The following is a 24881-nucleotide window of genomic DNA, read 5'->3' as shown; positions in this document are numbered from 1 at the left end:
AGTACCACAGACTAGATGCCTGTAACAAAGTACTCTGCTTTTTTTTTAAATCATTATTGAATAGTATCCTGAATTTCCTGAACTTGATTAACTTCTTATGCAATATTACCTGTCATTTTCTTATAGAAGGATGACATGTTTTAAATATTTCTTTGGTGGTTAGACATGTTCTGTTTGATATAAATTTAAGACTCTGGAAAAAGGACTGAAATAATCCCCTCAGATTTAGTATTTTGTTTTTACTTTGATTTTATAAGGCTACACTTGCGTTGTTTCACTGACATTTAACTTTACATGGACACTCTTAGGAGACTTTTATCTGGATTCATGCCACCAGCCTGCACTCATCTAATCACCAAGCCACTTTGCTTGTGGAAATAAGGTTTACAGTATTTTATTATTACTTCTTATAGCATTCAATTCTCACTGGTATAGCAAAAACTCTAGAAAACTTTAAGAACTGGATTACTTGCTTCAAAAGATGACTGACAATACAATCAGCCATGTGATCTAAACCAACAGAAAACGTGACAGTAGAAAGCAGGACACTGAAAGACAAGCCCCCTGGGGGAGGCCTCCTTTCCAGTTAAGCTGATTGTTACCCAATTTGAAGCTGTAAATCTTACTTTTGCTCTATCAGTATAGCTCATTCTTTCCTTGAAAAAAAGACCAACTTAAAAGAACTGTAGCATATGACTTCATGGTATTTTTCTTTTTTCTTTTTTTTTCACTGATGCAGGTAATGACATCAGAACAGTGTTATTTGGCTTGTTACTCTTGAACTCAGCCAGCACTGGGTAGCTCTTTATGTAAAGCTGTCATCAGAGATGCTGAGCAAAAACTCCTTATGGAAAACTGCTTTAATCCCCACGCTTTCCAAGGCTATTTTATTTACTGTGAATCAGCATGACATTCACTCTAGGTCCTTAAGACTTCTGAGCAGTAAGTACATGTCATAACAGCAACAGTGATGAGGATTACAGTGTTATATTCTGATTCTCTGAGTTTATCAACAGGAGAGAGAGGATGAAAGCTTAATGGACAGATCAGAAAATGCAGAGGTACTGCACTGATTACAGTAAGCAAAGCTGTTCTTGATGAGATCAGACATAATTCAGAGTATTTCTTCCTGTTTCTAGAAGAGAGACCTACCTAGCACATTTTTCACATATTCGGTTCTTTTCCAGGAGACACATTTGCTTTGATGTCTGAAAAAAACTCCTGCTTTATATAATTCAGAGAAAAATAAAGTTCTGGCTCCCCACAGTAGGTTCTAAGGCAAAATGTAACTTCACAGAACAGCTATTTTTTCACATGTTGCAGTTAATGGTAATTAGGCAAATTCTGAAATGCACAGGAAAGAAAATGAGTGGTACTGCAAGCCCCATAATTTCTCTATTTGTCTTCAGAAGAATCTTTTAACTTTGTTTCCTGGCCAGCAGGAATTGTGTAGTTCCAAGAGGAGTCATTCCACCTATTTCCTTATACTCTGGATTAATTTTAACAAACACATGAAAGACTCGGTAACTAACAATCCTAGAGTTAATTTTAAGACTGGAAAAAAAGTAACAGAAAACAATTAAAGAAAATAAAAAAAAATCCATAAACCCACTAAGAAACTATGAGGACAGAATGAACAATCTCTTTAGTATCTTACCAGAAAACTCTTCAAAGTTCCTAACAGTTGGCCACCTCAGACCACAGCCATATCTTTTCTAGACAAATTTTACAATACGCTCTGAATGACAGAAATGAAAGTTATGGTCACATTGTTTGGAAAAGGAGAAATCACACCAAGTCTTAGAAGACTCCACACCAAAGCCACACCCTGAAAATGTTTCCCCTCTTGTTCATCATGAATTCCAGCACAGGTGCAGGTACTGATAGAAGCCTAAAGCCATGTGGATTGAAGCAGAAACAGCTCTGACAGATTTATTCCATAACATCTAGGACTTTCTCAGCCAGACAAAACACATCAAGCTCCATTCATGATGGTAACCAGCAAATAAAGACTGGCCAACAGAGTCCTAGTCATGCAGGAAAAGACAACGTGTTCATTTCAGAGGAGAACGCTCACAGGGCAGAAAAACTTCCTGGCATTTGTGTTCTGTGGGATCTGAAGAAAGGGTCATTCCAGGACAGCCCTCCTCTCCCTGGCAATTACAAGTGTGCCAGGACGATACACTGAATACGGAAGGTATTGATGGACAACAACATGATTAACTTCCAATCTTTCTCCAGTCTGTGGGAGGAAGGAAAATACGCAGACAAGGCCACAAGTGCAACGTCTGTGCCAAACCAAGGTCAGAACGCCGGCACAATTTCAAGGCGTCAGCGGCATCGCAGCAGTGGGGGATTCCACTCACCACCACATTTTTCAGTGCTCAACACAAATAGGAAAGTCAGATTTTGGTTGATAACTCAGAATTTCAGTCATTAAGTAGTGGTTTCCTGGGCAAAGACACTGCCTGAAACAATTCTGACCATTCTTTTGTCAGGAGTCACGGACGCTTTCCACCAAACAGATTTTATCAGCATAGACTGGAATCCAGAATGGTTTCAGAGCCTTTCAAAGGCAACTGGGAGTCAGGAGATGATGTAGTCTGACTAAATTATGTACACCATAGACATTTACTCCAAGTTACTCTACTGAAATCCCAAAATCTATGATTAGCAACTGCTTTTAAAATGTAAACATGGAAAAATGATCCATGGCTGAAAGACTCAAAACATGTTGTCTCTTGGTAAGGTTTTTTCAGTAGTTTATCACTTTGTGTCTTCAACAAATTTATCCTCTTCCTAATTTACTTATCTTTAGCCCTCAGCTCTTACTTCTTTCCGACAGCACAGCACACTGAACAGGCACCAAAACTAGTTCTGCAAGATCACTGCAAGGTTTCAGGCACAGATGAAATGATAAATCCCAACATTTAAAGTACATATGACTAGTATTTTAAAGGAACCAGTTTTGCACTCAGCAGCATGTAATGTATCAGAAAACATGGCTAACAGCCAATCGTTTTTCTTCTTAAAGTAACAGATAAACCCAGTAATATTTAAACTCTTGCTTCAGTTTCCTGTTCCTGTATTTTTTTCCCTTTAAAGGCTTCACTAGTTAGTCTTTCCCCTTCTTCCTAGTGCACAACAACATTGATTTACAATGGTTTGATGTAAATTCTTCCCTTCAAGTACAGGTTTCTTCTAAACATGCACCCTATTCAACCCACCCTCCTACACAGACCTAACCAAATGTCTGATCTTTTATTTTGCAATCACGTAATTTGATGGGCAATCTTCTCCAAGATCTCCATTTCAGCTGAATAGGCAACAGTCTTATAAATACCCCTTTAAAAGCGAATACTGACCTTGAGGTGAGGCTGAAGGAAGCAGCAAATCCAGGAGGGAGATGCGAAAGAGAAAGAGTTAAGAGTTTGTGAAAACAGTGTCCAGAGATAAAGCGGTTCAAGAATAAAGGACAAAACAAGCAGATATAAATCAGGTAATGACACACAGACACACAATCCTTCACAAACACAGAGCTGCATGTTTTATAGACATCTAATTAAAAAAAAAAAAAAAAGAACAAGAAAGAAAAGAAAAAAGGACCTTTCTTTACATTAGATTACACCATTTCAACTAGAGGCAACTTTCTGCAGAGAAAATAGTCTCCAATACATAACAGTTCTTGGAAAAAGGAAATAAGCTGACTATAGAAAACTCTGGATTTAAATCACATCATTAGCAAGTATCCTTCTTCCAGAATTCTAACAAACATTTTGAAAATATGGAGTTTGACTACCCAAGATGAAACCTTATGTGTTCCTTTATGCCATCTTCTAGGGGCTTATTTTCTCTCCATGAGCAAGACACACTTTTTTTTCACTTTTCCTGCAGATCATCCCGACTTGTCTAAAGGGACTAAATAGAAAGGAGAAAAATCCCAACCACAGAGTAAAGTCTTCGAGACCTGAAGACTTGGCAAAGGGTAAAAGTTCATCTTTCTTAGTTTTGACATTGAACACACCCTTCCAAAGAGAAACCAAATAAGCGTCTGTTTCTTCTTCCTGCCATATAATTCTCCTGTACAAGGTGCAATCTAAAAACAATAATGACCAAACAGGCATATTTCTGACAGTTCTCTCCAACATTGTTCAACAGCAGAACTGACCAAGACAAAATGCTGGAGTCCCCTGTGTAACGTAAGGTCCCATAGGTTCATTATTGCTTGTTTATTATTTTTCCCCCCCCCAAAACGTCTCCAATATCTTTCATAGGCATCTGCTGTCAATTTCACTGATAACACCAAGGGAAGGCAACAAGGAGCCAGAAATTGCAGAGCTTTTAATCTCGTTTCAAATTTGATGCTTTTTCAGTCAGCAGAAGAGAGGCAAAGGAAATGTCCTTCTGTCCGAAGCACAATTCGGCTTCTACAACACATGCTGTACTTCTCCAGTGACAAAATTTTGCTCTAAAAAGGCAGGATACGGTCTGGAGAAAAATATTTCTATAGGATAGGCTAACTGTTATATTCTTTATGACTCTCAGTATATGGAGGCACGTAAATGAAACTTGGAGTCCTTATTTCTGGCATAAATTTGACTATCAACCATGTAGGGTATTGAATTTGTACAAGCAGCTGTTGTTGGTCTGTAACAGATTAACTAGTGTAAAGGTACTTTTCTTTGGCTTCTAAACTAACATTCTTCAAACCAAGCTCTTCAAGGACAGCTGTTGTAAAGGCTGTGCTATTTGGGGATTTTGGGAAAGATGAGACTTGTAAAATGCCAAATACCACAACTCAGCATTTGATCTTGAAGCAGGTTACAACGTTCCAAAAGCCTCAGTTAGTTCATACAGAAAAACTTGTGACTAGTTCTGACAAAAATCCAACAAATTTAACAAAAGGGAGGAAAAATGTGAAAATAAACACTCGATTAGATATAGGAATAAATAAGGCACAGGGAAAAAAGCTTCACTTTTTAATGACTGTTACTGATTCTAAATTACGAAAATTTAAGACTTCTCATTTTGTTATTCAGGAATCCTTCGCAATTCCTGGTGCTGTTGTAATGATGTGATACTGTTTCTCCAGTTTAACAGTGAAAAAAGATACAGGCTAGAACTCAGAACAGTCCTGTAGAATTTAAAGGAACTGTACTGTTCTTTCAACTGCTGTTAAAGGCAGCATCTTTTGCTGGCAAAGGATGAAGGCAAAACAGTATGTAAAACACTCTGCTGAGGTCACTTGCAATTTTCTGTATGCTGCAGAAGTATTATTTAGCCAGCTGCATGGGATTTAAATGGAGAATAATTATTGGTACATCTCCATTTTGTTACGGAATAAAATTCTTTCTTCCAAAGAAAAATACATTTTGTGTAATTGTTAGCCCTTTTCTCCATGTTTCTTTTTTTTCTTCTTACAGGGGTACAAAGTATTTTTTTTAATGTAGACTTTTAGAAAAAACATAATATTTATCCAAGCAAAAATAAGGACTACTGTCAGAAAGCACGATAAAATCGGACAGAAATCTGTCCATGTGCTTATCACTCAAACTAAAAACAGGGCAGACACCTGAAATTGCCAGTTATTTGGAAGCAAATGGAGATCTGCCACGGTTTGGAGGGGAAAAGCCTCAGTGCACGGGGGTACATCAGTGAAATTGAGCAGAGGAGCACAGCAAGCATCTGCCCCAGGCAGCAGCCTCAAGCAAGCAGGCTCAGAGACATCCCCACACATGCCCATCACAAGAGCAGAGGAATCACTTTCAGTTCGCACTCTTTCCCTTCGAGCAAGAACACACACTTGCAGCATTCCTTACAAGATCCAGCAGCAGCGTTTCTGCCCAGCCCCATTAACTGTGTATTCCGATGCAACAGTCACACAGGGAGATAAGACAATTGTAATGCCAACTGGTGGTCTCAGAGAAAGCCATTTTCTTTTAAAATACCGTCTTGTTAATCTTAAAGATAAAGCTGACTTAAATCTGATCGCTGGTTGCAGATCAAAAACGTTAGTGAGATGTGAATGATTCAGTATTTTAATTAAGAAAAATATATTTTAAAAAGCTGTTGATTATTCCAGCTACAATCTTTTCCACATGCTTGTATATTACAGGGAAACAAGTCTGCTAAATTAATCTCAGATGTACTTAGGGGGAAGTTTATGCAACGATTTTCAGTCAACCTTTGAATTCCACTTGTTTGACAGTGAGTGATTGTGTATATTTACTACTCTGTCATTCCTTCAAAGCAGTCTGACAGGGAACAATAGGCATTTGATCTTCCTCGTGTCTGTCAAAGTAGAAAGGTTATTTATGTTTACCACTTCTGACACATTTTCTTGGTAAAAAGAATGATGTCTGGTCTTTTCCTTTCTTTCTGGGTTGATATTTAGAGGGATGGAGAAGAGAGAGACAGAGGGAGAAGGTTTGCGTGTGCATCCATGTGCACAGGCATGCATGGACCTAAGAGCACAAGCATGGTCACTAATATTACTATTTCACTGCCTTACTGGCAATTACTGGATATTCCTTTTGTTCTTTCTGTACTGCAAGACAACGTAAGGATCTGACTTTTTTTTTTTTTTATTATGCCAGTTGTATAAATAGAGTTTTTGGTGCCTTTTTTTTTTTTTTTTTACTCCTTTTGTACTAGCTTGTGAGTATGGATACCCTCATATTGCTCAAAGATGTTGATTGAAACAAAGCTACAAAGCAGCTTTTGAAAAGATGTAATAAAGGCAGGCAACAATGAAACCCTGATATGCAAACTAGGCTCCCTATTTAGATGAGAATTTTTCTCCTTGGGTTTTAGAATTATTTTAATTATATCACAGCTCTTACACTCTACTGATCTAACAGCTGGATTAGGAGATATTTGCTAAATAAAACCCATCATTGCTACAATGCAGGCAGATGACAACTCCTACATTCATTAGAGATAATAGGCACGAGAGGGAATGCTTCATAACCACCCTGATTTAATGATAAAAACAAAAGGACTTCAGCGCTACAGAAAACCTGGCAGCAAAAGAAGCCTTCAAAAAAGCTCACAATCAGTGCTTCTCATTATTTGTAAGTATTTCTCTAGTGTAGGGTCCTTCTTGGAGGATCCAAGATCAGATCCTTAGTCTTGGATTAGTAGACAAACCACACTTTCAGCCCATGGTTGAATTTAACAAAGGAGTCGGTCTGTACTCAGCTCCACGGACATGAATCGCTCTGTTCAATAGTGTCAGTCCTGCCTGCTTGAACATGGACATAACAGCAGGGCAAATAGCAGGCTTTAGGTGTTTCAGTGATGGGATAACACAGCAGGCCCATTCAGCAACGGCCTGCACCAGCCCTGACCTCTCACCACGTCAAGGGCTGGACTAATTGGGGTTCTTTGACCTTGTATTTCAGAACAGCTGTTTCTGCAATATCACAAAGTTTCAGTTTCTCCCAAAACACAGGAAGAGGGAGAGAATGGGAAATAAAGAACAGCTAAATAAAGACCAAATCGAGAAAGGATATCCCATTATATGAAAAAGGTGAGGATGGATTGAGGAGTCACCGTAAAATCACCATGATGGCTTTTTTATCTGGTGCTCTCTACAGATGGATTTGCAATTACTGGCAGTGTCTCCCTGTCTCTCTTTTCTTAGATGCAGGTTTCAAAAGCGATTAGTGAGTCTGAGCGTTGATCTTTGGGCACTTTAACAAAGGTTGACTTTCAGAGGGCAGACACTTGCCTTCTGAAAATCAATACACTTTGAAATGTCTGAAGTTAAATACCTGTAAGGGAAGGTGCCTGCATCTTTTGTTTTTATCTGTTTAAAGCAGTTATGTTGATCCAAAATGTATTTTGTTTTCCCTCTGTGAAACCTGATATGGGACTGCAGGAGTAATGCTCACTTTGTAGGAAGAGAAAGCAAGACTGAGAAGAAAGAAATGACTTCTTCATTTCCTGGCTCAGAAATTATGAAAATCTCAATATTCAATGTGCTCTGAGGTAGAGCTGAACTAACTACGGGCCTGATCACTTCTTTCCATTACAAAACCTCGTCCTCAGTTGATTGCCAAAGATTAACAAATCTTGCTGATATTTTCCACGACAGGTGTCAACCTCGCCCAGGATTTTTTGGGGACAATTTCAGCTACGTCCTTCACATGCCAAAGGTAGCATTCTTGTGGAAAAAATTTGTTCATATGGTCAAAGGTTGTATTGCTTTACTGCAATATTTATATATGCTCACATAAGAGGTGGATTAAAATTACAAGGCAATCTTCATTTTGGAATATCCTAAGTTGTGAGTGAATTACCTTAGCAAAGTTAATAGTCACTTAAGCTACAGATTTTTGAGGAAATTGGATGAAAAACACAGCAATAGATTCTGCCTTGTAATAATACCATTTAACCATAAGAAAAATATATTTGATTTGCTTTTATGTTTTCTGGCACCAATATGGATTAAAGTATTTTAAAATAATATTTAATTGTTTCAGGTTTTCCTATGCCTGAATCAGAATTCAATTTATTTCTGGAGGACTATAATGAGTTATGACAATTACTCAAGGTTAACTTTAACAGTGATGATTATGACTTTATAAACACCTTTCTTTAATTTGACAACATCCCTTTTACTTTATATTATTTATATGTCCCAATGTGGTTCTTGCTTAGAAATTGTACTAACAATTATTTAAAAATTCAAAGAAACAACCAATTTGAAGACCAAAGACAATTATTATAATATGACAGTAGTGGTTTGAAAATATGTATTTCAACTTCAAATTGTTGGCTTAAGCATAGGGCATAATTTACTAGTACAGTTTCCTTTACACTATTCTAGGAAACTGTAAAGTTGATGGAAAATACAGCTAATTTCTCTCTCCATCTATCCTTCACAGAACACTACCCAAACATATCACTGTCTGAAAGACATACAAAGTAAGATACTTCGTTCTAGTGTCCACATTTTTCAGCACTCCTTTGAGATCACCCCATTTTTTTTATCTTTTATTTACCCTTGAGCAGAAATATTTAAGATGAGGAGTACACCCTTTGGCTGCTACAAATTGAAAGCTGGAAGGCTTCCTCTTGAACAGAGAATCCTTAAACTCATTTTAGAAAAACTCTCCAAAATCTCTTTCTTAAAATAGCCACCAATTCCAGCTGTCCTTAACAGGACTGCTGGCATTCCAAAGGTGAGCGCTGTCTTCCTTAGTTCCCAAATCAAAGTCAAGCTTCCTCCAGGAAAATAACCCTGTGTCCTTACAAGAGCTACCTATCTGATACAGTGAGTATGCTCAATGAAAATCAATTTTAAACCTGTAACTGGAACCAGCACTTCCACAGATATTCACTCAGTGCTTACTTCTGAAGCAGCATATACACAAATTTACTGCCACCTCTTAACTACAAAGTCAGTTCATATTTGCACAATACATGCAGACAAATAGGTCTGCATGTAATCTACCCATCTGAAGGCTGTGAAGGCCATGTCCCAGATAAGTAGCATTATTTTTCTTTATTTTACCTTCCTTTTTGTTTGTTTTCTTATTTCAGGGTAATGACCACAATAAATCTCAAGAATAAGTCAATACTGACCTCTATCAATGACACATTTTAGAACACTTGAAGAACACCGAGTTTTAGCTGGTTCGGGCAGAACTGATAGCAGAGATTAGAACCAAACTTAAAACACAGCAAGAGAATTAGAACTGAAAAGCAACAGCTTCTGTTGAGTTTAAATCAGGGAGAATTTAGCAGCAAACCTCCTCTGGACTGTGGTCACAACCACTGTGACGTGAGTTGAACGCAGAGACTGTCAGAGCTCATACATGACAGAACTAATTCCCGTTTGACCCACGGGGAAAAAAGCGTAATTGCAGCAGACCCAAAGAGCAGCAGGAGCAGCAGGAGCAGCCGGGCAGCCAGCGGCGACATTCCAGCCCGGAGGAAAACAGAAGCCTTATAGAGCAACTCACTTTCCCAGGAAGTCCCACACAAACCCCCCTACGTGTTGCGGTGCGGGGACCGACACCTGGTAGGGAGGGTGCAGTTTGCGGGAGGCGTGCTTTCTGAGGAAAGGCACGGGCAACAAAACCCCGCCCGGACAAAACAAAACAAAACAAAAAAAAACAAAACAACTCGTGGAAAACCAGGACGGGACAGTGGCAACGGAAAGAGGAGGCGAGGGAGGAAACAAAACACAAAAATGGAAGGTTACAAAGAGAGAGACGGGAGATCATGGGATGGCGATACAAAAAGCAAACAGTTAGTTATAAAGAAAGTGAACAACCAGACAGCTACAAAACCCTCTACACCATCGCAGTCAGGGACACAAACAAAACTTATAGGGCTGTTCACCCGCAGAAGAAATGTGGACTTAGGGTCCACCTTCCCATAAGAAAAAGCATAATTCTCCCCACAGAGAATATAAATTAACGAGCTTGTGCTTTCAACCTCGTGTTTACTCTAGAATATTTCTCAAACTTCTGCATAGCATTCACCAAACTAAGCCTTTTTTTAAATCCTTCCTCCCATTCACAGCTGGAAAACAATGTCACCCACCCAGAAATTGCAACAGCTACTGAAGAGAGGAAGCATTTCCCTCCTCATTTTAATTTAAACCAAAGGCAGCTTTGCCTACATTGAAAAGGCTTAAGAGAACAGTTTTCTGCTTTTTATTTCATCTTCCTCTCCCCACTGTCTCTTCCCCTTCTCTGTTCCTCCATGCACACCTCCCTAATAGGTGACACATTTCTTCTCTTCCATGGATGAAACTGTGCTACTGTTTCTCTTTTCCTGACCACAGACGGTCTATTTGTCACATACGATTAGCATAAGAGAAAACTACAGGGAAGAGAGACTTTATCTTCTGAAAAATCCCATTTTTGTTAGTACAGTTATTCTCTGAATGTGACTTATTTCTTCTCATCTTGCTCTACATAGAATACTAATGGTTCCTGATAGGCACAGCAATATTCACTGTTTTGCTTGCTGACAAATGCTTCTGCAAGCACTGGGGTTCTTTGCACAGCAGAATTTGAACAGCTGTAGAAGCATCAGAAGCCAAGATAATTTCTAGCTTGCTCTGCATGGACCACAGTTTAGGAACGACTTTTAGAAGGCAAAAATATCTATTTTTTCCCAGGAAACTAAGACTCTAGCTCTTAAACGTCCATATAACATGCCTGGATATATAAGTTCAGCCATGAAAGAATACTTTATAAACAAGCATGGTAGATAAAACCAGGACCAACCTATACATCTAATAGGCATGTTAAAATCTCTGCTTTGTGCAAAAACTCACAAGAATAAATTAAGGTTCTAGGGAATAGTGGTTTGGGGAGCAGCTGAAAACAACTAAGGTCAAACAGAGATGGCAACAATTATTCAGAAAAAGAGAAACTACTAATTAAAACTTCACTATAAAGTTTCTGAAACCTTCTATCTTTTTCTCCAGTGCTGTGATTATATTCCAGTTCCATCTGAAAACTCATTTCAGGTCTTGATACTTTGCTAATTCACCACACTAAGAGTATCCACCTCAGATCTGAAGACTTTTTATAGTTCCACTTACAGCGATTATGGAACATGAATATTCTTAGACAGTTTTCCTCCCTTGATTTTCTCAGCTGCTGGAAATCACATGGTAATAAAAGCAGTCTTTTCTTTTGCATAGTTGAAATACACCTACTCTCATTAGTAGAAATAAAACATATTCTACGCTATCTCAGCAGAAAAGATGGCAAGTTAAAAAGAGAAGAGGCCCACTCAATTTTTTTATAAGAGTGAAGATTAGGTGGTAAGAAGGAATGGATAACACTGAATAGTCGAAGTATTCACCAAATTGCTATGGAATGATGTCCAGTTATTTGGGGGTTTTATGCTTTCATATTAAAAGTTTGGTCTGTGACAGACACAGCACGGAACTACCCTGCAACGTGAAAAACAATAATTGCTTTGCAGATCTCTAGAAGTGCATCTTTTCAAAGAAAAAAGTTGTTATCTAACTCTTTGAAGACTGGGTTCCAATGCTTTTATCTGTAAAAGACAATGAGACCCATCTGAATTGTTCTTATTTGTTGTTTTTCCTTTGTAGACTACAAACTCTTTTGATTATAGGACACTTGTATGTGTCTGTTCAGTGTTTGATGGTGCAAGTCCCAATTGTGATTAGAGGTTTGCATTACAAGCACAGGTAAGAAGATTCTCTTCCTGTCATTTCACTCTCCTCTAGGAATCAGGCTGAGGAATGACATATTTCTGACGTGCTTTTCCTAAACAGAAGTTACTTCTCCACATAGAAAAAAAAATTAAGGCACTATAAACATATTTCTTCCTCATACCTTCCTTCTAATGGAAATTTGCTGCTTACACCTGATCCCTAATAAACTTACATGCCCTAAGATGATGACATGGTGAACTTCACACCTGAGATAGGCACCTCAAAAGAACTGGAAAAAAAAAATCACACAGACAAACGACTTGTAACTGCAGTGTAGCTTTTCCATGTCTATATTTAATGAACCTACTCTATCAACTCATTGCCTGGATGTTCTGCTGAATACGTTATGTATCAATGGGCTGAAAATTCTTATCATATAGGAAAAAAGGGAAGACAGTCAAAAAGGATGTATCCTCACCTTTGGGTGTTCAAGCCATAGGTATAAAGAATTTGGGTCAAATAAAACAACTTCAACAAAACTAAGAGGATGTTCTTCTCTAAGAGAAGAAACCCAGGTGACAAGTTGAACTGTTTTGGAGCTCTGTAACTTTCAAGGAAAAGAGAATGGACTCCTTACAAAAGTTTTTCAAATCTTTCAGAGGGGCCTATCAGCAAGCCAATTAAAAATAACCATTGAATGCAGAACCTGTTGCCCTAATCTTCCTGACGTGAAATGAGAGAGCAGTTGAATAGTGAAGAACACAGAATCCAAGTCAGGTCTTTCCCAAGATCTACTATTTATAATTGTGAAACAAATGTCATGGAAACATAATAAATCATCATTTTTGTTTGGGGCATTATAGTCCTGAAAAAGTATCTTGAGCACCCTGGCTCCAACAGAAAGATGGAAAATACTGCAAAGGGCTGAATCACATTTTGTTTGAATAAGAGCAGATCTATTCATTAGGCTTCACCTGGGACAGAGTTTACCTGTGTCCCTACCAGTACAAAGAGTCACTTGTCACTTGTCAGAAGAATCTGAGTAACTAGCATCAAAAGCTCTTAAAAGTCATTTGTCTTGTTTTGTGAGAGAAATGCCTGAGGAATTTAGTAAATCAAAACAACAAACTGTTCTAGAAACACAGCAGTGTCAGCAACTTTTCCTACCCTCTCCATTCCCTCACAGCTCTATCTACCCTTCTAATTCTAGCTGTATCAGCCCTATTTTTGAGCAGCCAGGTAAGGAAAGCACACACTAAGACACCCTCTTGCTTACAATCCACCACAATAAAGGACTGAAGAGAGAAAACACTCTAAACAGACTTTCCCAAAATAGGCACTCCAAAGTTTGCAAGACAAGAAAAACCAGACTTAAGTTACCTCTAACTTCAATCAGCTCTTTTGCTCCTCTATTAACTTTCTACCACTCTCACCTCTCCAGTTCTGCTATCTTCTTATCCTTATCGTTCTTCTCGTTTTCCATCTCTTTCAAGATTTCCAGAAGACGATCCACCTCGGCTTGAGCCTTGCCAGACTCCTCCCGATACCGCGTTACCTCTCGCTCCAGCTGCTGCATTCGATCGCTCAGCTCTGGGCTGGCCCTCGCCTCCAGTGTTGCCTCATGAGCCTGCAGGAAAAAAGGTTCAAGGAAAAAGAAAAAAACAAAAACAACAAACCACTTTCATCCACGTGTATGTATTTCACAAATACTATGACAACTGCAAAATGCTATCTAGAGACCCATTTCGAAACGGCAAGATTAATTATTGCACAGAAACATAACGGGGGCCTGGGGTACTTTGGAGTATGGGAAAATACTTTCAGGGAAAAGGAAAATTTAAATCAAATTCAAATTTTTATTTTTTTTTAGTTTAGCCTGAAATTGATTGTTAATCTGAAACAGAATCGAAACAAAAAAGAAGAAAATATATGAAAATATTAAAAAAGTTTAGCTTCTTTAAAAGGATGGGAAAAGAAAAAGCCACTGTGAGTCTAAAAGTTCCTAAAATACACTTTTAAAACAGGGATAGGACTCTAGAATTAGTTACCTGAGGAATTGATAATAATCCATATAATTTAGAAAAACAAAACACAGGTTAATAACTACAATTAATATAATAACTACAATAACTTCAGTAACTACATCAGTAGGCAAAGTGTCAGATATATTTGCACAGATGGTGCTGGTGTTCTCAAGCCCTTGCTAGTTACATGAGCCATAGACCAGGATTATTATGATTATGGCCATCTCCCAAAATTATCTTTGCCTATTTATCTAGGAAATAGATTTTTCAAAATCAGGCTATTGGGACAAAAAGCATTAGAGGACTGTGGATTATATGATCCCAATGAAGAGATGCTTTGGGGTTTTTTTTTAAGTGGATTGGTTTGTTATAAACATCACTAATTTACTAGTAAAATTAATTCAACATTTTCCAAGCACATTAGAGACAAGGAAAATGCAGTATTTATGGTGGAAGTTAAACCAGCTGACTAAGGACTACCCTTTTATACTCCCCCTGCACCTCTGCCCTTGGATCTTGATCTACAATTTGGTATCAATTAAAGCTATTTCAGAATTGCTCAAATTTGCATCAGTGAATAGCAGGTTTGATGGAGCTAATCTGCTGATGAGGATTGCCTGCAAAATCAAGGCCTTTCTCTTCTCCGAAACAAACCTCCAACAGAAAGTAAGACTGTAGACTTTTCTCCCTACCGTGTGCAGCTGCAGAAAGTTGTTTTACAAGCTGCCAATGTTCTGCTCCAAAGCACACTAAGTCTGGATCTGATAGTCCAGGACTCTGTTGCTTTTAAAGGTAATTGGAGAGAACTACAGCAGTATAAAACACAGGGTTAGGAGCTGCTGCTTCCAAAGAACCAAATAGCAAAACTACACTTGGCTAAATCTGTTTAGTTATTCAGTAAAATAAGACTGGAGGAAAATATCCATCCATTGACCCCAACATTTTTCCCTTGAAGTGTCTTATTTTTTTAATTAGCTCCTTGAAAGCCAAGGCCACATTCTAGTGAAATCCAGGAGAAACTTGGAGTAGAATATTCTAGGACTGAAGGATGTCTTGATGCCTGTCTTTTCTGGGACTATGACCTTGGGACAGAGCTGGGTTTCCCAAACAATGGAATCCTTCATGTTCCAGGGCCTTGGCCCTGCAGCTCCCACCTTGGAGTCAATACTAAACTGGTTTGGCTTTATTTATTTATTTTTTTAAAAGACAAGAATTCCAGAAAGCTGGTTAACCTGCACAGTATTTTATCCTAGAACAAAATTCCTGGCACTCCCCAGGTCTCCCACTGAGAAGTGCCCAATAACCAAAGATCATGGAAGTACAGAACTCTTTCCTGAGGCAATGGATTTAGGAAGACTTAAAAGGCTCTCCACTTGTGTGACTTCCAAGTCAAACCCCTCTGTCACTGAACTGAAAATCCGGCTTCTGAGCTTCTGACTGAGACATGGACCCAAGTGCATCCCTGGTGGGCCTGGAAGCTTGAGAAGCCTTTAGGAGTTCGGGCTGTCGATGCTTCCAGATTCCTTACTGCCCCACAAGCACTTCAAATTACACACCCTGGGAAAGGGCTCTCTACAGCAAGTGGAAGTGTAATTAATGCACTGCCAAGAGGATGCAGACTCCAGGAGGACATGGCAGCAGTGAGACTGACAAGTGTGTCACTTCCATGAACAGCTGCAAGCATCAGGGGACACACTTGGTTTTGGAAAGAGAGTGTTGGTGGGTGTTTCTGAAATGCCTTTTTGGGATTTCCAACCTGCAGGAAATCTGAAATATTTTATTTCATTTCCTTTTCAACTACACCTAAATTTCAAAGAAAAAAAAATCCATCCTTCCTTCCCAAATACAGGAAACTGGGAATATTGTTTTTGGGGGGCACCTATACATCTACTGGGGGCATCTGTATTGTCCTAAGAGACACTGTGTATAGAGTTAAGTCTGGATTTCAAAAGACACAGAGCCTGAATTCTTCTGCACTGGATTTAGGTATGTTTCCAACATCCCAAATTGTTTGTTTTAACAAATACTCCTCCAGGCTCTTTAAAGTCATCCAAAATACATGATCAGATAATCAAGAAACTCCTTTAAAAAAAAAAAAAAAAAAAAAGGCAAGCAAAGCTAGGCTGTTAGCCTGGCTTATTAAACTGATTCAAAAGAAGTTATAAGAGCTAATGCAATCCTACTGTCAGAACAGGCCTGATTTATATTACTCTGCTAATAAAAGCATCTCCACAACAACCCAAGAGACACTACTGAGAAGGGGAAATAAATTTTCTTTTTCAGAAAATTAGCCAACAAGTCAGTGTGTCTGGTTCTTATAGAAGCAAAGGGCTATTTACACGACATAAATTATTAGTTAAGACACGTAACACATGTTATTTGTATATAATGCACATAAGTATGGATACTTTCACCTAACACAAAGAGAACGTTATGTGATACGGTGTAAACTGGAGCCCACTTCCTGAGTCGAGAATTACTGACTGAGTGACTTTGGTCCATTTTGTGGGTTTTGCACAAAATATGTGTTTCATGAGCATATCTAAAATCCTACTGGGTTCATTTATTGTATAGGAGAGAAAACCAGTGCATTTAGAGGTTTCCCACAAACTCACATCAAGATTTGGAACACACGAAATTGGCCACCTTCCCAATGCAACATTTTGCAAAATAATTCCTCAGTTTTGGGGTCTTTTTTTTAACCAAAAAGTTAAACACACATAATGAATTCCTATATTCCCAGTAAAAAAAAAACTCCCACATACAACTTCTCTTACCCACCAAAGGTGTACAAAAATTCCAAAATTAGTAGTAATTTCATCTTTTAAACAGAATCAACACATAAAATGACAAATGCACTAAGAGTTTCTTCTGTATTATGAGGCTCTAAGAAGTATATTTCAGTAAGTTCGACTTCCATCTCTGCCTGACACAGTATCTGTAAATCTGCGGCCTCTTAATACAGTTACAAACAACTGTGATAATGCATTAAAAAAGTACGATGAAAACTATATAAATGTTAAAAGCAGCTTGCTTAGGGTGAAGGGAATACCGCTCTTTCTCCTCTGACAAAGAGAGTCTACCCAGGCCATGGAGTTCACCTGATTAAAGGCTATTTTAAACCCCTTAACTGTTACTGCTGCCCCCATCATTAGCTCTCTACGTCTGTTCCTGTGTGCAGTCAAACAGGTGAATTTAAGCTACTTGCAAAAGCACAACCAAATCTGCACGTTTCATTCTGCATTGATCTGCCCAAGAAACACGGGCACATTTCAGCTAGAAAGCAGCACTTTCTTAAACTATGTTTTTACTAGCAAAGCTCATCTGATCAGTATTAATCTTTGCCAGTGTGAATTCAGTTTCAAATTCTAAGTGGTTCAGGACAGAGAACAGTTTAAGTTTACTGCTCTGGATATGCTCTCACAGTTCTTAAGAGGGACTATAAACTAAAAGGTGGTTTAACAGCTTTCTGCTTTCCTGCTCTTAGCCATCATTTCCCATCTGGAATGTGGTAAGTGATGGGGTGAGTGCTTCAGGTACCGAAGAATATAAGAAAGAGTGATTGTTCCTCAAATAAATGTACTACAATTTCTATTGCTTCCACAGAAAATCAACTGACAAAGCCAACTTCTACAACTAAAACAAAGATGTCCAATGTTTTCACAGAAATAACCACTATTTACAGATGGAGACAAGAGGAAGACAAAACACATTAAAAAGAATTTTCTAAGTTGATATTTCTTGTGCCAAAAACCTCTTTGTTAAGAGGAAAGGTAATCTTACACAGCTTAAAGCATGCCAGAAGCAGGGAAGAAAACAATAGCACAGATCCAATTTAAAGTTTCTAAAATGTAAATAAAAATTCCCAACGTTATGGCTAAGATTCCAAATCAATATTCCTAAAAGATTACCTAAATCAAACAGCAAATAATTCACAGCAAACACTTTCTACTTTTACCTATGAATTGAGACAGTAAATTCAGTTTAACATTTCACATACAAATGTTGCCAAGAACTTCTGGCCACAAAGTGGAAGTTCCCAAGAACCTGAAATCCCATTTTAATCCACCCTCCTACCTCCAAGGGTGCCTCACGTCTCCTAAAAATAGTAAATGCACACACAAATACAAAAATATATTATGACTATTTACTGCAAAAGACAAACACACACTCCCTTTCTGTACTTTTCCTATCATGAAGGCAGCAATTCAATTGATAAGACACTTGTGCTGCCTTCTATTGTGTCTTTTTTAGCTTCAACAAAATTCTAAATTTAAAAAACAACCGGACTTTCTCCTCCTTTAGTTCCAAGGCTTTTGGAGAAGCTGCAATGGAAGCAAAAGACACAGGAAATTCTCTGATATACTATTATGCTCTGTAAGCTTGAGTTTGTCACAAAGAGTTATTTGTTGTCTTTTCACCATCTTTAAATGGTTAGTCTTTGTTAATGTAACTGCAGATTCCTGACACTGAATAATGTTGGAATCATTTCATAAACAGATTATTTTCTTTATAAAAAATTATAAAGACAGGAAGATGCCTCAAGACAAGGCAACTACTATCACTTAAAAAAGTGATCTCTTCAGAAAGATATCTGTTCCAGAGTTGTTACTAGACATTAACAATTTGCTCTCTTTGGAATTTACAAAAACACAAACCATTTATAAAGACAGGAGGGAAATGCCCAGGGAATGCCTGTCTTTGTGAGCAAACTTCAACCCCCTCACCTGCCTCCTCTCATCTGGACTTTATTCACCTGACCACAGGCTACTACTATTTTACAGAAACAGAACTCAAGTGATGATCAGATAGTCAGGACCTGCTTTTGGATATTCAGTGTATGGCTCTAGACTTTGTTTATTCTAAATTGCAAAATGACAAAAAATTTATTTCCTCAATTTTCTTTCCGTCATCCTAATCCTGACTGCAGGCTATTTCTGGACAAATAGTAACTAATCAACTTCATAACATCACCAGTGAGAAATGAGGATGTGTTATTATACCTGTTGTGTAGGGGAAAAAATGAGATGTAACAATATCCTGCCTTATTCACTCAGTGCTTTCCTACTACTAAAAAAAATTTTATCATCTAATTTCTCTAGATGATTCCCATCTTCCTCATATATCTCTGGCTCACTCTTGGAGCATTTGTCATGCAATACTAAAGCCAGCAAGAGTCTAGCAGACAATAATTTAGTTATAAAATGCTCTAACAACTACTCAGTGAAAAATGAGAAAGACCACACACTGTGGCACTGGCCATTTCCCAGCTTTTGGATATTTAATTTCTTAAAGTCAGTGTTATCTGAACAAGGTTTCTCGGAGGGGTAGAGCAGGTAAGTTTAAATTTGTTAGGTATAAGAAATACAGGGAGAAAAGCTCTCAAACTTTGCCCTGCATGAGATGATGCTGACACTCTCATGAAGCATCATCAGGACTGGAACTTTCAAAGCCATCATATAATCATAGATGGTGGATTGGGTTGGAGGGACCTTAAAGATCACCTACCATTCCAACACCCCTGCTGTGGGCAGGGACACCTTCCACTAGAGCAGCTTATTCAGAGCCCCATCCAACCTGGCCTTCACAAAGCCTCTTGTACCATACCCTGCACATTGGCTATATCATATTGGAGAATAAAACACAGCTTGTTCCAACTCTCTGTATTTTCTGACTTCAGAGTAATGGGGAGTCTCAGAAATTTTGTGTGCTATTATAGATTTTGTAGAGAATATGCTCTCCTGACACTAATTCTCCTGCCTATTTGCACCAAGTACAATCTTCTCATATTATATCTCATTTTCCCAACCTCTTATCAACACTATTTACCCAGGTTCAAATTCCACTCCTCTTAAGGCAGATTCCACTAATCTATCATTTCTCCTCATCCTTTTCCTGCCACTTTTTTTTCAGGTTTGGGAGATTTTCTTGCAGTTATATCCAACAGCACCTGTAGCCCCGTGTCTTCTGCTCACACACAACCCACTCTTGCTCCCCACATCCCAGATTCAGGGGAGTTTTCACTGTAATCCCAGATACTCATTCTCCCAATAAAATCCAATCTGTTTTCTCCTCCCAATGGCTAACATTCAGCACCAGCTTCCCATCTTAACATTGTTCTGATGTGTCCTGCACACCGAGGTGCTGATTGCTGCTGTATTTGTATCCAGCAGCTGCTTGGAAGCAGGATGGTAATTGGTGAATGGTCTGCTTGGTATTGCTGCCACCTGCTCAAATGACCAGACCTAGGAGAGGCTGTGACCATGGAGAGACACAATGGGAAGGTCTTCCTCTCTCTTCAGGATGGGGTAGAATATTTGGGAAGTTTCCTTGCTAATCTAGCTTTCTACTGAGCACAAACAAAAAAATAATTCATTTAACCTTTAATTGGTTTAGATGGATTTCAACAGCGGCATCAAAATCTGGTACAAGGATTTCTGTTCCAGAAAACAGTTGTTATGGCTGAGTTTCTTTCAAAAAGACAAAACCAATCAAAAATGTCAGACTGAAGCAAACAACGTTAAGAAACTTCAGCTTAAAGATTTAAAAGGTTTTGCAAAACCAGAAACAATTGATAAAAGAGTCTATTTAACAGGATGCACTACACAGGTTTAATAATGGGCTCTACCAACTTAATCTGCAGGTTTGGAGTTTGGAAAATTATTTTAAAGTGGAGGAATGTATCAATTTACCAGAAGATACTTGAATCTGTTTTTCATACCTGAACACCCAAAACTTTCAGGGAAAAATATTTTCTGTTGTGAAATACTAAATGATGAAATTCTTCATATGCCACATCTACTAACTTTATAAGAGATCTTTATCCACTGACTATATCCATGACATACCTACTAACCTTCAAGAAAATTGGTTTTTTCCTAACTTTGTGCACCAAACACCTTAAAATATTTATTAATGACTGCTTTTACATATAATAAATAATTAAAAATGGAGCGTAGGAGTCTCTATGCCCTAGTGCATTCAAAGAGAATTTTCTACTGCACAGCATAACTCTCTTCACAAATCTAGTCCCATAAATGCATTGTATTATCTGCTCTGTTAAAACAATTCCTAATATGGGATGCCACTAAAACTGGACTATTGCAAGCACCAGCAATTCTCTAACCCTCAGACAATGATTGTCAGGATAGACAGCTATATTTACCCTGAACACTGTCAAGAGTAACACAGGTATCAGACCCATGAAAGTTCTGTAACACCATTTTTTATGCACAGAGCCACAAAAGAAATCTCTGATGAAAACCACCTTGGATTACGTAATTTACGGTGTCAAGATATTATTACACAAACACTCCTTGACAGGAGTGCTCTTTGACATCAAACAGGAGGCTGGTAAGAGGATCCAAAATTAAACTGACATAGTACCAGCGAGCTTAATGGTTACACAAGTTTTTAAGCCATCTCTTACTTGCTGTAACTTAATTGTTACTTCCAATTCTCTGCTGTACATGGTGTTACAGAACACTTTCATGCAAGAAGCTTGATTTGCACGGAAATTCTACATTCTTGCTCTGAAAGTGCACAGACAATGGAGGTGACAGAAAAGCTACAAGACACTTTAAGCATCAGCAGCAAAGGGAAACAAAAGCATTGACACAGTATCAAGCTGACCAAACAGAAATGCAGTCAAACAGTGAAAGCATCTCAGAAAGCTTTTCTGAACATGACTGGTCAGATACACCAGAGCATTTTGTTTGTATCCATACTAGCCATACCTACTACTAAAGTAATTCAACAATATATTCTGTGTTGGCTCAAATATAAAAGCACAGGTGAATGCACATGCAACACAAAAAATTAAATATGGCTGGCAACAGCCTCTCAGATTGCCAGGGAACTTACTAGCTTGGATGGATGACTCAATAAAACTTCAGGGTGCTAAAAGGGAGAAAGAAGATAGGAAAAGATGGAGAAAATTTGGGATAGAACAGTGTGAGAGAGAAAAAGAAAAGATGCAACAAGAAAAGAATTTAAAATAATAGCTGCAACATCCATTTACTCAGACGACAGAATCTTAATTAGTGTTTTTAGCATGCATTACTAACCAGCTTTTGAAACAGGAGAAACACAGAGAGTCACCCTCATGCCAGTTCCAAACTTCACCTTCATTTTTCATTTTAACAGATTTGCCCAGTCCCCACATATTTAACATAGCTCTGTGGGTTTACAGATGAGTTTCACAGATTGAGGAGGACTTTGGTTTCTAGTGCTTCCCTTGTATCAATTTCAAGACAACAAAATGGCTTAGAAAGTTAATTCAGTAACTGGCACTATCTGGTGGTTGAACACAGTTGCTGGGTTTTTACTTTTATTGTTACAAGACATCTTGATTTCCCTGGTAGCCTTTTTCTTTCTATGTTGAATACATCATTTACTGTCCCTTCTTCAAAAAAAAAAAACACATCAGCTGAGAAAAAAGCCAGTATTTCTGTATCATCTACCAATACTATCAGTAATATTTTCAGTTGTGACAGGAAATCCATGTTCACAAAAATAAAAAGCACCAGGGTCTGTATTAGATTCGCCAAGTAAATCTTGGAAAAGATTAGAATTTGGTGAACATTTCATTCAGTAACTTTTTTCCTGTTTTTTGAAAGACATTATCCTCCTGAACTTGAGAAAAGAACACCACAGGAGAAAAAAAAAACCAAAAATCAAACACCCTCTGAGTGAGCCTGTTGAACTCAGAGGTATTTTCCTGGCAGGGAATCACTGCTAACATTCTCTGATGAACAGTTCCTAGAACTGCACCAAGGGGAAGTTTGTTAACATATGGTTTTGGACAATTTCTTTTCCCTAAAAATAAGGAGTATATCTATAGGGAGAAAAACTATGCACTGGAAATTAAGATGGACAAAAATCCACTTATCTTCACTGGAACGACTTCTAATACTAGTTGGTCACTTCCAAACTAGAAAAACAAAATGAAAGAACGGATACTGGCTGGGAAAGACAAGACAAAAAAAGCTAGGAAAAGAGTATCCCAAAGAAAAGCAACTAAAGGAAAACCTTTTCACTCTAAAATTATTACATTAAAATAGGAGCTTGGCAAAAGAGCTTCCTAAGGAAAAGAAAAACACAGCATAAAACCACTTCACATAAAAACAGGGAGAGAACCCCCTGTGTGTGATTTGCCTCTAATGATTCCATCTCAGCTAAAAGGAAAACAGGACACCAGGCCATGTAAACTCAACAGGGATCCATCTATGGCCTGCTTTCAGCATTCACAACCTCCCACAGTATCTCCTGCTGGCAGAAGGCTGATAATTGAGCACAGAAGCAGTGGAATAATTAAAATATGAAGCTTACAGATTGGTATAACCATAGCAAAATTATTGGGGGGGGGGGAAGAATATGAAAACCTGCGGTTTTAGTTTTTAAGTCAAGGATCAACATAAAATAGTTATTAGTGATCAGAGGAATAGTAAAAACGAGAAGTGGACACCTAAGTCAGACCCTGGAGACTGACATGGAAAGAAAAATCACATCAGCAACTTTTCAGCACACCTGCACACTTGGCTAATAATATTTCATTTTAGTGCAAAGTTAAATCTCTTTTACAGAAAAAGTGGAAGTTTGCATGGTTCATGATTTCTCAGAGGCTTACTGTTTGGAGAGTAGCAAGAGTTTTTTTCCAAGGACTGCCCAAATCTTTTTTATCTAATAGTTTAACAGCAGTTCAATTCAGTCTCTTCTGTCAGCTCTTAACTTCTAAAGCTAATAGATTTCACTGAAAGCACTCAAACTCAAACAAGATTGATGTTAAACACATCTCTGTTCAAACTGTAAAGGAAAAAACCTAAAAGAAAAAGCTTTTAGCCATTTATTGTTAAGAGGCACACAAGAGCTTCCTTCCTGCCTGTGTCTTATGTAAATCTGCACTAAGATAATTCTCAACAGAATGAACCTCTAATTCAGTTTTAAACTGAATGCTCTTATGTAGCCATTAGTTTTAAAGCTAATTATGACAATTATTTGCAGTGGTTAACAATGCAGATGTGTAAAACTGAAGCTTTAAAATGGAGTTGGATTATCTGTCATAATTGTTTCAAGGATGAGAAGGAACTAATCTGTCTTGAAAATGTCAAACTGCCTGAATAAATAACTGCAATGCATTAAAGAGAGAAAGCCTTTAAAAATACATTTTTTTTTTACTTCTGTGCAAGCTACAAAAAAAATTGGGAAATTAAAAACAGCTGGAAAAAAGGTTTTTAAAGAAATATGAATGTTTACCATATTTTCTTGAGTAACAAAGAGTAACCATGACTTGGTTCTAGAAAGCAAGGAATACCAGTGGTAGAAGTGGGCTCCTTTGTTCAACTTGAGGAAAGCAAATGCGGTTAATTACTGCATACCTGGGTCCTGAGGTTAGATTCCTATATAAAAAGTCATTGTAAACTGACTTCTTATCACCAAAAAAAAATCTTTCCATAGAATTTGAATTTTCCCCTGAACAGAAGAATGCAGTAGCTCAACATGGCACAGTACTTAAAAAAGGAACAAAGTATTGATGATTTTGTCTCTGTAGGACTTGAGAGAGTACTTTAGGGTCTCAGCACAGGAAACAATGGTCCAAAAGTCCTAGTAAACAATAATGCCTGAAGCAGAGGAGCAAATAACCAGAGCACTAGGGAAGGGCTTTCTATTGCACATAGGGAGTTGTAGCCTATCAATTTTCT

General features: G+C 38.0%; 1 protein-coding gene across 14 annotated transcripts in view; it reads right to left on the bottom strand.

Annotated features, from left to right (window-relative positions):
• The window catches only part of ERC1 (ELKS/RAB6-interacting/CAST family member 1), a 290009-nt gene that overhangs the window by 152934 nt on the left and 112194 nt on the right, over positions 1-24881 (bottom strand). For 5 of the 14 annotated variants that reach the window (XM_050325542.1, XM_050325550.1, XM_050325545.1 and 2 more), the window contains 4 exons: positions 22045-22080; positions 13591-13784; positions 9972-10064; positions 3366-3377 (listed from right to left, as the gene is read on the bottom strand). In XM_050325542.1, the coding sequence (XP_050181499.1) occupies positions 3366-3377; positions 9972-10064; positions 13591-13784; positions 22045-22080 (335 nt within the window). The remainder of the gene's footprint in view (positions 1-3365; positions 3378-9971; positions 10065-13590; positions 13785-22044; positions 22081-24881) is intronic. The other 9 variants (XM_050325548.1, XM_050325555.1, XM_050325556.1 and 6 more) reach the window with 5 other exon arrangements.

Source organism: Myiozetetes cayanensis, unplaced genomic scaffold (genome assembly GCF_022539395.1).
Source record: "Myiozetetes cayanensis isolate MyiCay16 unplaced genomic scaffold, myiCay2020 scf3, whole genome shotgun sequence".
NCBI classification, from domain to species: Eukaryota; Metazoa; Chordata; class Aves; order Passeriformes; family Tyrannidae; genus Myiozetetes; species Myiozetetes cayanensis.
The sequence above is the reverse complement of the archived record's forward strand: the minus strand, read 5'-3'. Positions and strand labels throughout refer to the sequence as shown.